The sequence below is a fragment of the Coregonus lavaretus genome, assembly GCF_964263955.1.
Source record: "Coregonus lavaretus genome assembly, chromosome: 3".
Taxonomy (NCBI): domain Eukaryota; kingdom Metazoa; phylum Chordata; class Actinopteri; order Salmoniformes; family Salmonidae; genus Coregonus; species Coregonus lavaretus.
In genome coordinates this window covers 55,080,045-55,093,510 of record NC_139990.1, presented here as the reverse complement: position 1 = coordinate 55,093,510, position 13,466 = coordinate 55,080,045, and the positions used below count along the sequence as shown (strand labels likewise).

Sequence of the window (13,466 nt, the reverse complement as noted above, 5' to 3'; positions counted from 1 at the left end):
TGAAATTATTTGGATTTTTATGAATTATCTTTGAAAGAAAGGGTCCTGCAAAAGGGATGTTTCTTTTTTTGCTGAGTTTATATACAGTTGAAGTCGGAAGTTTACATACACTTAGGTTGGAGTCATTAAAACTTGTTTTTCAACCACTCCACAAATGTCTTGTTAACAAACTATAGTTTTGGCAAGTCGGTTAGGACATCTACTTTGTGCATGACACAAGTCATTTTTCCAACATTTCTTTACAGACAGATTATTTCACTTATAATTCACTGTATCACAATTCCAGTGGGTCAGAAGTTTACAAACACTAAGTTGACTGTGCCTTTAAACAGCTTGGAAAATTCCAGAAAATGATGTCATGGCTTTAGAAGCTTCTGATAGGCTAATTGACATCATTTGAGTCAATTGGAGGTGTACCTGTGGATGTATTTAAAGACCTTCAAACTCAGTGCCTCTTTGCTTGACATCATGGGAAAACCAAAAGAAATCAGTCAAGACTGTAGACCTCCACAAGTCTGGTTCATCCTTGGGAGCAATTTCCAAACGCCTGAAGGTACCACGTTCATCTGTACGAACAATAGTACGCAAGTATAAACACCATGGGACCACGCAGCCATCATACCGCTCAGGAAGGAGAGGCGTTCTGTCTCCTAGAGATGAACGTACTTTGGTGCGAAAAGTGCAAATCAATCCCAGAACAGCAGCAAAGGACCTTGTGAAGATGCTGGAGGAAACAGGTACAAAAGTATCTATATCCACGCACCAGACCTCCAGCGAGGGTCCTCTGCTCCACTCCGGTGTCAGAGCAGTCTGCTCCACCAGTGCTTAGTCCAGCTCCGGTCAGCTGCTTCACTCCAGTGCCAGAGCAGTCCGCTCCACCGGTTCCTAGTCCAGCTCCGGTCAGCTGCTTCACTCCAGTGCCAGAGCAGTCCGCTCCACCGGTGCCTAGTCTGGGTCCGGTCGTCTACTCTTCCCCCATGCCGGAGCCATCTGTTCCACCGGGGTCCGAGCCGGAACCAGACGTCAACCCCTCTCCAGGATCGGGGCCTCCCACACCAGGGTCCAGACAGGACTTGGTGCATCGCGGGAGGACTGCCGAGCCGGAAGCAGACGTCAACGCCTCTCCAGGGTCAAGGGCTCCCACACCAGGGTCCAGACAGGGCTTGGTGCATCGTGGGAGGACTGAGAGGGGGAGCATCGCGCTGGGGTCCAGACCGGACCGGGCGTGTAACGGGGAGGCAGGATGGGAGAAGAGGTTAATACCTACGTTGCGCCCGAGGCCGGAGCCGCCACCGAGGCTGGATGCCCACCCGGACCCTCCCCTAATGAGTCAGGTTGGGGGAGGGGGGGGGGGGTACTGTCACGCCCTGACCTTGAGAGCCCGGTTTTCTCTAGTTGGTTTGGTCAGGGTGTGAATTCTATGTTATGTATTTCTATGTTGGCCGGGTGTGGTTCCCAATCAGAGGCAGCTGTCGATCGTTGTCTCTGATTGGGGATCATACTTAGGTAGCCATTTTGCCTACCTTTAGTGGTGGGATCTTGTTTCTGTTTGTGTGGCTTGTTTGATGTATAGCCTTTAGAACTTCACGTTCAGTTGCTTTATTATTTTGTCAAGTGTTTATTATTATTATTAAACATGTACGCATACCACGCTGCACCTTGGTCCAATCCTTCTATCAACGAACGTGACAGAAGATCCCACCACCAACGGACCAAGCAGCGTGGCCAGGAGGAGCAGACACCCTGTACACAGGTGGGGAAAACATTTTGGACATGGGAGGAGATATTAGCTGGTAAAGGACCCTGGGCGAAGGAAGAAGCCCAGGCGGGAGAGGATCAACGGCGACACCGAAGGTGCCGACCGCGAAAGAAGCACGAGAGCAAATCTGTGGGCAGAACTGAAAAAGCGTGTGCGAGCAAGGAGACCTACAAACCTGACTCAGTTACACCAGCTCTGTCAGGAGGAATGGGCCAAAATTCACCCAACTTATTGTGGGAAGCTTATGGAAGGCTACCCGAAACGTTTGACCCAAGTTAAACAATTTAAAGGCAATGCTACCAAATACTAATAGAGTGTACGTACATTTCTGACCCACTGGGAATGTGATGAAAAAAAATTAAAGCTGAAATAAATAATTCTCTCTACTATTATTCTGACATTTCACATTCTCAAAATAAAGTGGTGATCCTAACTGACCTAAGACAGGACATATTTACTAGGATTAAATGTCAGCAATTGTGAAAAACTGAGTTTAAATGTATTCGGCTAAGGTGTATGTATAATTTCGACTTCAACTGTATGTATATAAAGAAATACAGGTTACAATTTGGTATAAGGTCCCCGTAATACACATTGCTCACGCACACACACACGCGCATGCATAACATGATACATACTGCACTCCCTCAGATACCACCTTGACCCCTAGGACAGAACTAACATGTGGCTCAGATCAGAGTACTACAGTATGACTGTAAGTAGTCTTAAAACTGTGTTTATATGATCCTGTTTCAGTGTGGAAACTATCGGTCGTCAACAACTCTCTGACTTCCTCCTCCCTCCTGTTGCTGATCTCTGAGGTTTCTCTGATATCTGTGGCCATTTCATTTAGGTGGCGTATGAAACCATTTAGCACACTTTGTAGCATTTGTAACATTTGTCACTTTTGTTTATTTGGGGACTTTTAGGGCCACATAAAGAGCATTACTACTCTTCCTTTAATCTCTGAAAAATCCTTCACCTATGGTTTTTCAGTCTAGCTAACAAAGTGTGTCAGATGCTGTGGAAAGTCCCTTTTCTATGTGACACTAAACATACATTACCATTGTAACGCCTTGGCTCTTCCTCAGAACCCCAACCTTTGACAGTTGGGTGCTTACATTTGACATCAATAGACAGGTATCTATAGCCTTTGGTTGGAAAGGCAGGGGAGAAGGACAGGATGTCTAAATATGGTGTGCAAATCAATCTACTTTGGCTTGACACTCATTGCAACACATCAACTGGGTTATCTAATAGTGGTGGTTCGGTGACCACCGTGCTCGAGTGATTGCCTTGACTGAGACCTGAAGAGTTACATTGACTCTTGACCTTTAAATAAAGTTTTATTTTGAACCTCTGTCGTCTATGGGGCCAGATACTCCCAGGAGCTTCCAGGAAGAACCCAGGACTGTCAGCACTGCAGCAAGGTCCTCCTGGGCAGCTCATGGCTGCAGGCCTCAACCACCAACCCCTCAGGTACTGTAATGTCACAACATTCAGTGCTTTTTTACTAGACCTCTAACTGGGGTAAATTGCAAAAAGCTTAATCTCAAAATGTGAATACTGTATTGAGAGCTGTACAGAACTAAGATTGTATTCTTAATATTCTAATGGATACATGGCAGTGACATTTCTAACAATGTGTGACCCTTAACCTCTATCGTCATAGGGACAGAGCATATAGGAAACATGAGAGAGAGAGAAGCGAGCTTGAGGGAGAACGAGAGAGAAAGAGAGTGAGAGAGAGAGGGAGAGGGGGAGATAGAGAAGGAGAGAGAGAGAGAGAGAGAGAGAGAGAGAGAGAGGGGGGGGGGAGATAGAGAGAGAGAGAGAGAGAGAGAGAGAGAGAGAGAGAGAGAGAGAGAGAGAGAGAGTGAGAGAGAGAGTGGGGAGAGAGAAAGAGCAAGAGAGAGATTAAGAGTGAGAGAGAGAGTGATAATGTGAGAGAGAGAGAGAGACAGAGACAGAGAGAGAGAGAGAGTGAGTGAGTGAGTGAGTGAGTGAGTGAGTGAGTGAGTGAGTGAGTGAGTGAGTGAGTGAGTGAGTTGTGGTTTTGCAGCAGTGCGGTAAACAGGCAGAACAAACAGTATGTTCTGCAATGTGCTGGTGGTTTTGATACAGTGCCAAAGAGAAAAAGAGCTTACATCTTATTTTCACTCTATGGAGGGTGGTCAAATCAGCCTCACATCTTTACAGTCTGTGTTTGTGTGATGGGGTTAGCACTGTCACTCGCTCGTTACAGTACGACTGAGAGACGGTATTCATGTGATGCAAGATTATCACCATTGATTGTCTCCACCAAATTGAATGACCAGAGTAACACATTTAGTTGAATAATGAGTGTTTCACTGACTTCAACTAGTCACTTTTAACAGCCTTGATCATTTTAGTCCCCATAAGTGGGACACTTATCATGCTTAGATATCAGATGTTATTTTTGTAGCCTCCTGTAGCTCAGTTGGTAGAGCATGATGCTTGCAACGCCAGGGTTGTGGGTTCGATTCCCATGGGGGGCCAGTATGAAAAATGTATGCACTCACTAACTGTAAGTCGCTCTGGATAAGAGCGTCTGCTAAATGACTAAAAATGTCAAATGTTTGTGTGTTCTAAGCGAGAGGCCAAGGAAGGTTTGGACAGGAAGCTAATTGAGAACAGACTGAATAGAGGAGTGAACACTTTATTGTTGTGGTCTTGGTCCTTGCTCTCCCCCACCTCTCTCTCTTTCTCTCATCATCTCCCCCCCATTCAGCATCCTGTATGTGTTCTACAGAGCCCCATAGTAACTGTGTAAAACAGTATCACTAACTGCCACCAAAGGGCTAAAGAGCTGACAGCTCTACTGCAGAGTCACACCTCGGTCAGATTATAGAGAAATACAAAGGTACACGATGAGAGGAAACCAAGGTTCTTCTTGTCAATTTGAACCTTGTGAAAGGATGTGGTGTATTTATAAAACTATCTCTGGTAAAAGGAGGTCTTAACAAGTTATCATTATCTAGGTGTGTGACTGACACACACGTAGGCTACATTACAGTTGTATAATACCATTTCATACAACACACTGTAATTTTTTAAATATTTCATCTTTGAATTTATCTTCACAAATTAAGACAACAAATAATGTAGAGTCAAGAAGGTTGCTGCTATGACAACAGTGCAAATAGAGACATGAGCCTTTACAGTCATTTGTGTGACCCCTACTCTACAGAGAACCCATCTGCATGCAATGTGGCTCAGCTCACATCACCCTTTAGTGCTATTAGTAGGTCATCACTCGGACCTGACACTATTGTTTAATTGGGTAATGGTCACCAATGCTTGTGCTGATCAATATAGACGTGTGAGAAAACAATTAACCCATACGCTCAATTATACAGGCTGTAGTGGGGAGCACAGGGGGAAAGTCGGGCCGAAACACATTACAAAATAGAAATGGAGCTAAGCTAGGTTAATAAATACTGATATTCAGTGGACGATTCTGTCTGTGTACACATAATGTATATTAATGTAAATGTAACTATAACTAATTATTAATTTACTCGTCACAAGATACTAAATGAAAGAAGGAATTTACATGACATGGAATGATTACACTTCCACCCCCACCCCCTCTTGTTGCTCTCTCCTCCCCAGGCTCAGGTGAGACCTCTCTGGGGTGTAAGTACTGTGATCGTGGCTTCAGGGTGGAGCGGTCACTGCCATCCCACCGGCGAGATCAGGGAGGAGAGAAGCCCTACCAGTGTAAACGCTGCTCCAAGAGGTTCAGCCTCAAACACCAACTGGATACACACCACCGGGTACACACAGGTATTATATCCCCCTCATACTGCTGGTGTGTGTGTGTGTGTGTGTGTGTGTGTGTGTGTGTGTGTGTTCAATGTGTCAGTCATTGTGTATGTGCTTGCCTGCTCACTCTCAATGTCAACCCCAGGAGAGAAGCCGTTTGAGTTACGTCTGTGTGGCCAGCGGTCGAGGGACTACTCAGCCATGATCAAGCACCTGCGGACCCACGGCGGGGCCACGCCCTACCAGTGTACTGCCTGCCTGGAGCTCTGTAGCAGCCTGGCTGCTATGCAGAAACACCTGAAGAACCATACGCTGCAGGACTTTCCCCCAGACTGGACCATCAACAGCACCTACCTGTACACATACAGTGAGGGAAAAAAGTATTTGATCCCCTGCTGATTTTGTACGTTTGCCCACTGACAAAGAAATGATCAGTCTATAATTGTAATGGTATGTTTATTTGAACAGTGAGAGACAGAATAACAACAACAAAAATCCAGAAAAACGCATGACAAAAATGTTATTAATTGATTTGCACTTTAATGAGGGAAATAAGTATTTGACCCCCTCTCAATCAGAAAGATTTCTGGCTCCCAGGTGTCTTTTATACAGGTAATGAGCTGAGATTAGGAGCACACTCTTAAAGGGAGTGCTCCTAATCTCATCTTGTTACCTGTATAAAAGACACCTGTTCACAGAAGCAATCAATTAATCAGATTCCAAACTCTCCACCATGGCCAAGACCAAAGAGCTCTCCAAGGATGTCAGGGACAAGATTGTAGACCTACACAAGGCTGGATGGGCTACAAGACCATCGCCAAGCAGCTTGGTGAGAAGGTGACAACAGTTGGTGCGATTATTCGCAAATGGAAGAAACACAAAATAACTGTCAATCTCCCTCGGCCTGGGGCTCCATGCAAGATCTCACCTTGTGGAGTTGCAATGATCATGAGAACGGTGAGGAATCAGTCCAGAACTACACGGGAGGATCTTGTCAATGATCTCAAGACAGCTGGGACCATAGTCACCAAGAAAACAATTGGTAACACACTACGCCGTGAAGGACTGAAATCCTGCAGCGCCCGCAAGGTCCCCCTGTTCAAGAAAGCACATATACAGGCCCGTCTGAAGTTTGCCAATGAACATCTGAATTATTCAGAGGAGAACTGGGTGAAAGTGTTGTGGTCAGATGAGACCAAAATCGAGCTCTTTGGCATCAACTCAACTCGCCGTGTTTGGATGAGGAGGAATGCTGCATGGAGGTGGAAACATTATGCTTTGGGGGTGTTTTTCTGCTAAGGGGACAGGACAACTTCACCGCATTAAAGGGATGATGGACAGGGCCATGTACCGTCAAATCTTGGGTGAGAACCTCCTTCCCTCAGCCAGGGCTTTGAAAATGGGTCGTGGATGGGTATTCCAGCATGACAATGACCCAAAACACACGGCCAAGGCAACAAAGGAGTGGCTCAAGAAGAAACACATTAAGGTCCTGGAGTGGCCTAGCCAGTCTCCAGACCTTAATCCCATAGACAATCTGTGGAGGGAGTTGAAGGTTCGAGTTGCCAAACGTCAGGCTTGAAACCTTAATGACTTGGAGAAGATCTGCAAAGAGGAGTGGGACAAAATCCCTCCTGAGATGTGTGCAAACCTGGTGGCCAACTACAAGAAACGTCTGACCTCTGTGATTGCCAACAAGGGTTTTGCCACCAAGTACTAAGTCATGTTTTGGAGAGGGGTCAAATACTTATTTCCCTCATTAAAATGCTAATCAATTTATAACATTTTTGACATACGTTTTTCTGGATATTTGTGTTGTTATTATGTCTCTCACTGTTCAAATAAACCTACCATTAAAATTATAGACTGATCATGTCTTTGTCAGCGGGCAAACGTACACAATCAGCAGGGGATCAAATACTTTTTTCCCTCACTGTACCATACCTGAGATAGCTTGAAGGCAAATGTAATGTCAATAGAGAATAGTTTTACTACCGAACAACTACATCTCAGGGAAACTATCTCAGAAACACTTTTTCACTTCAACTCATAGAATGTAATGTACATACATGGTAACATGTAACATTTATCCATGTACTCCAAAAGTGCATGGAGTACATCAATACATATTTCCACCACTAGAGGGAGACTGGGTCTCAGAAAAGAATGTAAAACATGTCTAGCACCAGCTGCATTATCATTATCAAGCACAGTATTATTCCCATTCCATCATGGCTGCAGCTGAAAAGTCAGTCATTTCCAAGAGACAAGGAAAGGAAACATCAAGACTATTTAGAGGCAGCAAAAAATGTGCCCATGTTTCATATTGTAGTATATGAAGAATTATGACTTTGCTAATGTTTTCAAGTGGAATTTGAGAGGATGTTTATTCAGTTTCAGAGGGAGACGTTTTAGAGTGACACCCCATAGAACAGAGGGAGTCTGTTTGTTGTAGACAGGGGATTGGTCAGTATGGGTAACCGCCCATATCCTGGGTAAAGATGATAAGTACTGGGTTGGAACAAAGAAGATCAGAACAGACATATTCTTTTGGGACTCTGTTCTCCGGATGATCTTGACATCTGTAAACTTATGCTGAAATCTTGTGATATAAATAAAACGTATGATCAAAGCTCAGTATAAGCGGACTCCTTTGTTTCACAGCAATAATTAGCAACATTAACTCGACACTACAATATGAATGTTTCCAACTATGTCTGGCCTTTATCTCTCTCAAGAAGACTTGGAGCAATCTTTTTGTACGCAAAGTTTTGATTTTCATTTAACCATATGTGTTTAGTACATTTAGATGTTGTTTGATTCAGATTTACAGTGCCTATAGAGTCTGCACCTCCTGGAATTTTTTTCCACGTTCTTTTGCGTTACAAAGTGGGATATACATATTTTTTATTTACATTTTCTGTGATTGATCTACACAAAATACTCCCTAATGTCAAAGTGAAAAGAAATTTTGACACATTATTACAAATTAATAACAATTCAATAACTAAAATATAGTAGCTGCAGAAGTACTCACCCGCTTAGTTTAGGCAAGCCTAAATGAGTTCAGAAGTACAATTTGGCTTAACAAATCACATATGGACTCACTCTGTGTGAAATAATAGGGGTTGACAATATTTTTGAATGACTACCCCTTCCTCTGTCCCACATACATACAACATATGTAAGGTCCCACTTGAAGTATTTAATTTCAAGCACAGATTCAACTACAAAGATCAGGGAGCTTTTCTAAAGCCTCATAAAGAAGGCCAGTGATTGGTAGATGGGTAAAAATAACAAATTAGACATTGAATATATTTTTAAGCATGGTCAAATTATTAATTATGCTGTGGATTATGTATTAAACCACCCAGACACATCAAAGATGCAGTCGTCCTTCTGAACTGAGCTGCAGGACATTACGGAAACTGCTTAGGGATGTTATTATGAGGCCATTGGTGATTTTAAAACAGCTACAGAGTTCAATGGCTGTGATGGAGAAAACTGAGGATGGATCAACAACATTGTAGTGACTCCACAATAACTACCTAAATGACAGAGTGAAAAGAAGAATACAAATACACTGAATAAAAATAATCCAAAACATACATAATGGCACTAAAGTAATACTGCAACAACAACAGAAACACTGCAAAGGAATACACTTTTTGGCCTAAATGCAAAGCCTTATGTTTGGAGCAAATCCAACACAACACATCACTGAGTAACTCCCTCCTTATTTTCGAGCATGGTGGTGCTGCATCATGGTATGGGTATGCTTGACATTCTTCAGGATGAAAAGAAACGGATGGAGCTAAGCACAGGCAAAATCCTAGAGGAAAACCTGCTTCAGTCTGCTTTACACCAGACACTGGGAGAGGAATTCACCTTCTAGCAGGACAATAACCTAGAACACAAAGATGTTTACCAAGAAGATAGTGAATGTTGGCCAAGTTACAGGTTTGACTTAAATCTGCTTGAAAATGTATGGCAAGACTTGAACATTGCTGTCTAGCCATGATCCCCAACACATTGACATAGCTTGAAGATTTCTGGTGGAAACGTGGGCGTGTGGGCACACTCACTCTCCAAGAGCTTGTTGTAAGCCTTGGCCATCCTGTCCATGTCACGGGTGAGGCTGGGGGTGGGGCTGCGTGATGGGGTGCGGTGGGGACTGGGGGTGAAACCCAGTAGGGGGCTGGGGTTGGCCATGTTGGGCACGCTGGGTGCGTGGCGGGGCACACCGTTGGCCTGGGAGCAGCGGTGGAACAGGGCTAGCTCTGCCTCGGTGGGGCCCTGGATGAAGGGCCGCTGGCCCCGGATAGAGCCGTGCCACCGGTACGGGCTGTGGGGGATGTCCGTGGTGCTCTTGTGTGGACGCATGAGGGGGTCAGGCTGGGAGGAGCCACTGGGCATGATGTCAGGAAGGGAGAGGGGGCTGATGCTGCGTGGGGACTCTGTGTCTGTCTGGAAGAGAGAGAGGGAGAGAGAGAGAGAGATCTATCAAATATACAAAATCTAAAAACAATGACAAATGGTTTGATGAAGAATGCAAAAACCTAAGAATTCACAAAATGGTACAAATACCAAATTGAGACTGCATGCAGAATTCTGCAAAAACATTCTCTGTGTACAACGTAAAACACCAAATAATGCATGCAGAGCAGATTAGGCCGATACCCGCTAATGATCAAAATCCAGAAAAGAGCCGTTAAAATCTACAACCACCTAAAAGGAAGCAATTCCCAAACCTTCCATAACAAAGCCTTCACCTACAAAGAGATTAACCTAGTGATATTACGTGTTACATAGGATTTTGAGGATGAGGACATTCCATTTATTTATGTCACTGGTGGGTGCCAGAATGTCTGCGTGCCAGGAAGGCTGGAGGGCCACTTGTGTTAATCTTAGAATGAGTACGTTATGGAATGTCCTGACTGGGTTGCAAGATGATACTTTTGTAGTTGGGAGTGACACCTAATAATGTTTGGCAACTGTGGGCTAGAATTGGATTGCAAAGCAGTATATAAACTGAGAGATTTTCTATGTCTATCATTCAAATAGCAAGAGGCAATTGACTTGTGTCTTGTGTTGAATCCGGTACTGTATTAAATACATTGTATCAACTCTCCATCTAAGCGTTTAACTATTTTCTTGCATCCTGAATTCCTTGATACCAGAGAAACTCATCATAACACCTAGAGAGTCCCCTAAGCAAGCTGGTCCTGGGGCTCTGTTCACAAACACAAACAGACCCCACAGAGCCCCAGGACAACAACAGCAACACAATTAGACCCAACCAAATCATAAGAAAACAAAAAGATAATTACTTGACACATTGGAAAGAATTTACCAAAAAACAGAGCAAACTGGAATGCTATTTGGCCCTAAACAGAGAGTACACAGTGGCAGAATACCTGACCACTGTGACTGATCCAAAATTAAGGAAAGCTTTGACTATGTACACTGGGACTATGTGGTCCTCTGTAGCTCAATTGATAGAGCATGGCGCTTGTAATGCCAGGGTAGTGGGTTCGATCCCCTTTAAAACGTTCAACACCATCTTCTCAGGGGATGCCTTTTTCATCTGGAAAAATGTAATATAGGCAACATAGAAAATGTAATTAAATAAAAACCCTGTTATCGCTTCAGTTGTCCTTTTTGAGCAAACAAATCTAATCATTGGAATTACTTTTTCAGAAAATATATAAGAAACTATTAACAAATCATGTTATAAGAACATTCATCAATATTTAATAAACATCTGCGTAAACATTTGTTTCCCTCACGTTGATGAGGTGAAGATGATAGTGAACGTTCTCCCCTGGAGCTCTGGTCTAGACCCCCATGGTGATGGATGTCTGCCGGCCCCGTGGACCCTCCTGTATGGTCCCTGTGGATCCTGTGGAACCCCTGGCCTCAGCACTAGGGGCCCCTTTGGCCTTTGTCAACTTACTATAGCTGAAGGTGAGTCTTCAGATATGGGAACAAAGTTGATGGCAGGGGAGTTACTCCCAGTCATTCAAGACCTAAAGAAACATAAGAGCATGTCAACAACAACAGAACACAGGGACGGATGAGTACTTGGTCTTGAAATAACCAGCAGGTGATGAGATCCCAGGTATCCTTTACATCTCCAGAGCAGCTGGTTATAGCTCACTGGGCACTGCCATCAATTCAACGTCTATTCCACGTTGGTTCAACGTAATTTCATTGAAACAACATTGATTCAACCAGTATTCCCAGAAGGTGATCATTTACCATGGCAGTCTGAGCTCATTAAAAGCTGTTTACAGATTACTGGTTCATCCATGATGACTAGAGAGAGGAGATAAAGTACACTTCCATAACTATTTTGTAACTCAAGCAAACAAAACCTTGTTGGCAGAGTCAGGGGAACAGTCATAGGTGTGGTTGACCAGCTCCCATTTCAGAACCACGGACAGCTCAGATTTAACTTAGCGCCCTGAAACTATGTGTGCGTGAACTAGCATTAAAACTCGGACTGAAAAACGCCCATCATTCACCTTTTATGGTAACAACGATGCCCTTATTTTGCTGTATACTTTGGAAGTATTGGAATTAGGCCAAGAGTATCTAAAGGAAATAGCATTGGCGAACTTGATCAAATGTCTTTGCAGGTGTTGGCAGAATATTTCCTTTTGCAGTGACACCTCACTGGAGAGGGGGGGGGGGGGGGGGGGGGGGGGGTATGACTAGTAAAATGATTTATTTAGAGGGGAAGTGAATGAGGTTGTTCTTTCAAGAAGAATTAATCATTTAAACCCCTCAGCACAAGGAAACACAAACAACATTTGCAAACTAGTTGAACTATTAGTCATTCAGAAAATGCACTACAAAATTTGAACAAAAAATTAAATGTAGTCTGATGAAAAATACATATTATATATGACTTGCCTCATGAAATGTTGATACTCCGAACTCAAGGTAAAGGTAGCCAGGTCGGCCTACACTCCATCCCAGTCAAGGCGTCGACCATCGGTCAGTGCGTCTGTCTGTCTGTCTGTCAAGGCAGACGTGCTTGCTTATACTATCCCTTAGTCTGGTTGGTCACATGATGAGCAGGACATCACACCTGAGATTCATGCGAACCCAATACACACATTTACCTTTATGCAACTTTTAAACAGTGGCTGTCAGTGCCGTTTAAGATGAGAGATGACAATATATATTTTCATGAACATGGCCTTATTTCTATTACAGCATATTGGATGACTGTCATTCATATTCTATTCACCCAGCTCAATGTAACATCGATAGGTTTAGGCTAGTCATCGTTGTCATCATTTTAACACCATAGTCAACATAGTTACTAGAACTAACTTGTTAGTAAACACACTATAATCATGCAGTACAGTGTAGCCAGCAGCAAGTTTAGCAGTTACACCGGTGGGACCCGGTGGCAATAAATGAATACAACCAAAAGCTTACCTTGACTTGGAAGAGTTCCAGTGTTGGATAGCCATAGCCAGCTAGCTAACATAGCATCCCTCTCTGTTTGAGCCATGTGTTTGAGTAGGCTAAACTAGCTAGCTGTATTTGCAAGCTAAGTGAACGTGAAAGTTTAAAAGAATACAACCAAATATAGCTAGCTCTCTCTCTTGCTTCTCCTTAATTTTGGAAGAAATTAATTTGTTCAAAACTGTTCCATTTTTGTATTTCGCTCTCTTTGAGCAACTATTCACCACATTTGATGCACTGCAGTGCTAGCTAGCTGTAGCTTATGCTTTCAGTACTAGCTTCTTTCTCCTTTGATTGGGAGGACAACATGTCAGTTCATGCTGCAAGAGCTCTGCTAGGTTGGAGTATGTACTCCGGAAGTTATCATAATTACTGTGTAAATCTATGGAAGGGGGTCAGAACCACAAGCCTCCTAGGTTTTGTATTGAAGTCAATG

At 43.6% G+C, this 13,466-nt stretch overlaps 2 protein-coding genes across 2 annotated transcripts; one reads left to right on the top strand and one right to left on the bottom strand.

Annotated features, from left to right (window-relative positions):
- Positions 1-2,441: 2,441 nt before the first annotated feature.
- LOC311108049 (uncharacterized protein) lies at positions 2,442-5,947 on the top strand (the record flags this gene model as incomplete). The annotated part of the gene is made up of 5 exons (XM_084150698.1): positions 2,442-2,474; positions 2,613-2,617; positions 3,138-3,238; positions 5,396-5,569; positions 5,694-5,947. The coding sequence occupies 5 exons, from the start codon at positions 2,442-2,444 to the stop codon at positions 5,945-5,947; spliced, it is 567 nt and encodes a 188-aa protein (XP_084006824.1).
- Positions 5,948-8,439: 2,492 nt separating this feature from the next.
- LOC311111036 (uncharacterized protein) lies at positions 8,440-13,322 on the bottom strand. Its single transcript, XM_084153732.1, has 4 exons — positions 13,001-13,322; positions 12,467-12,644; positions 11,338-11,577; positions 8,440-10,015 (listed from the first exon to the last, which is right to left on the bottom strand). Exon 4 carries the CDS (start codon positions 9,962-9,964, stop codon positions 9,560-9,562), a length of 405 nt encoding a protein of 134 aa, XP_084009858.1. The 5' UTR covers positions 9,965-10,015; positions 11,338-11,577; positions 12,467-12,644; positions 13,001-13,322; the 3' UTR covers positions 8,440-9,559.
- Positions 13,323-13,466: the final 144 nt, after the last annotated feature.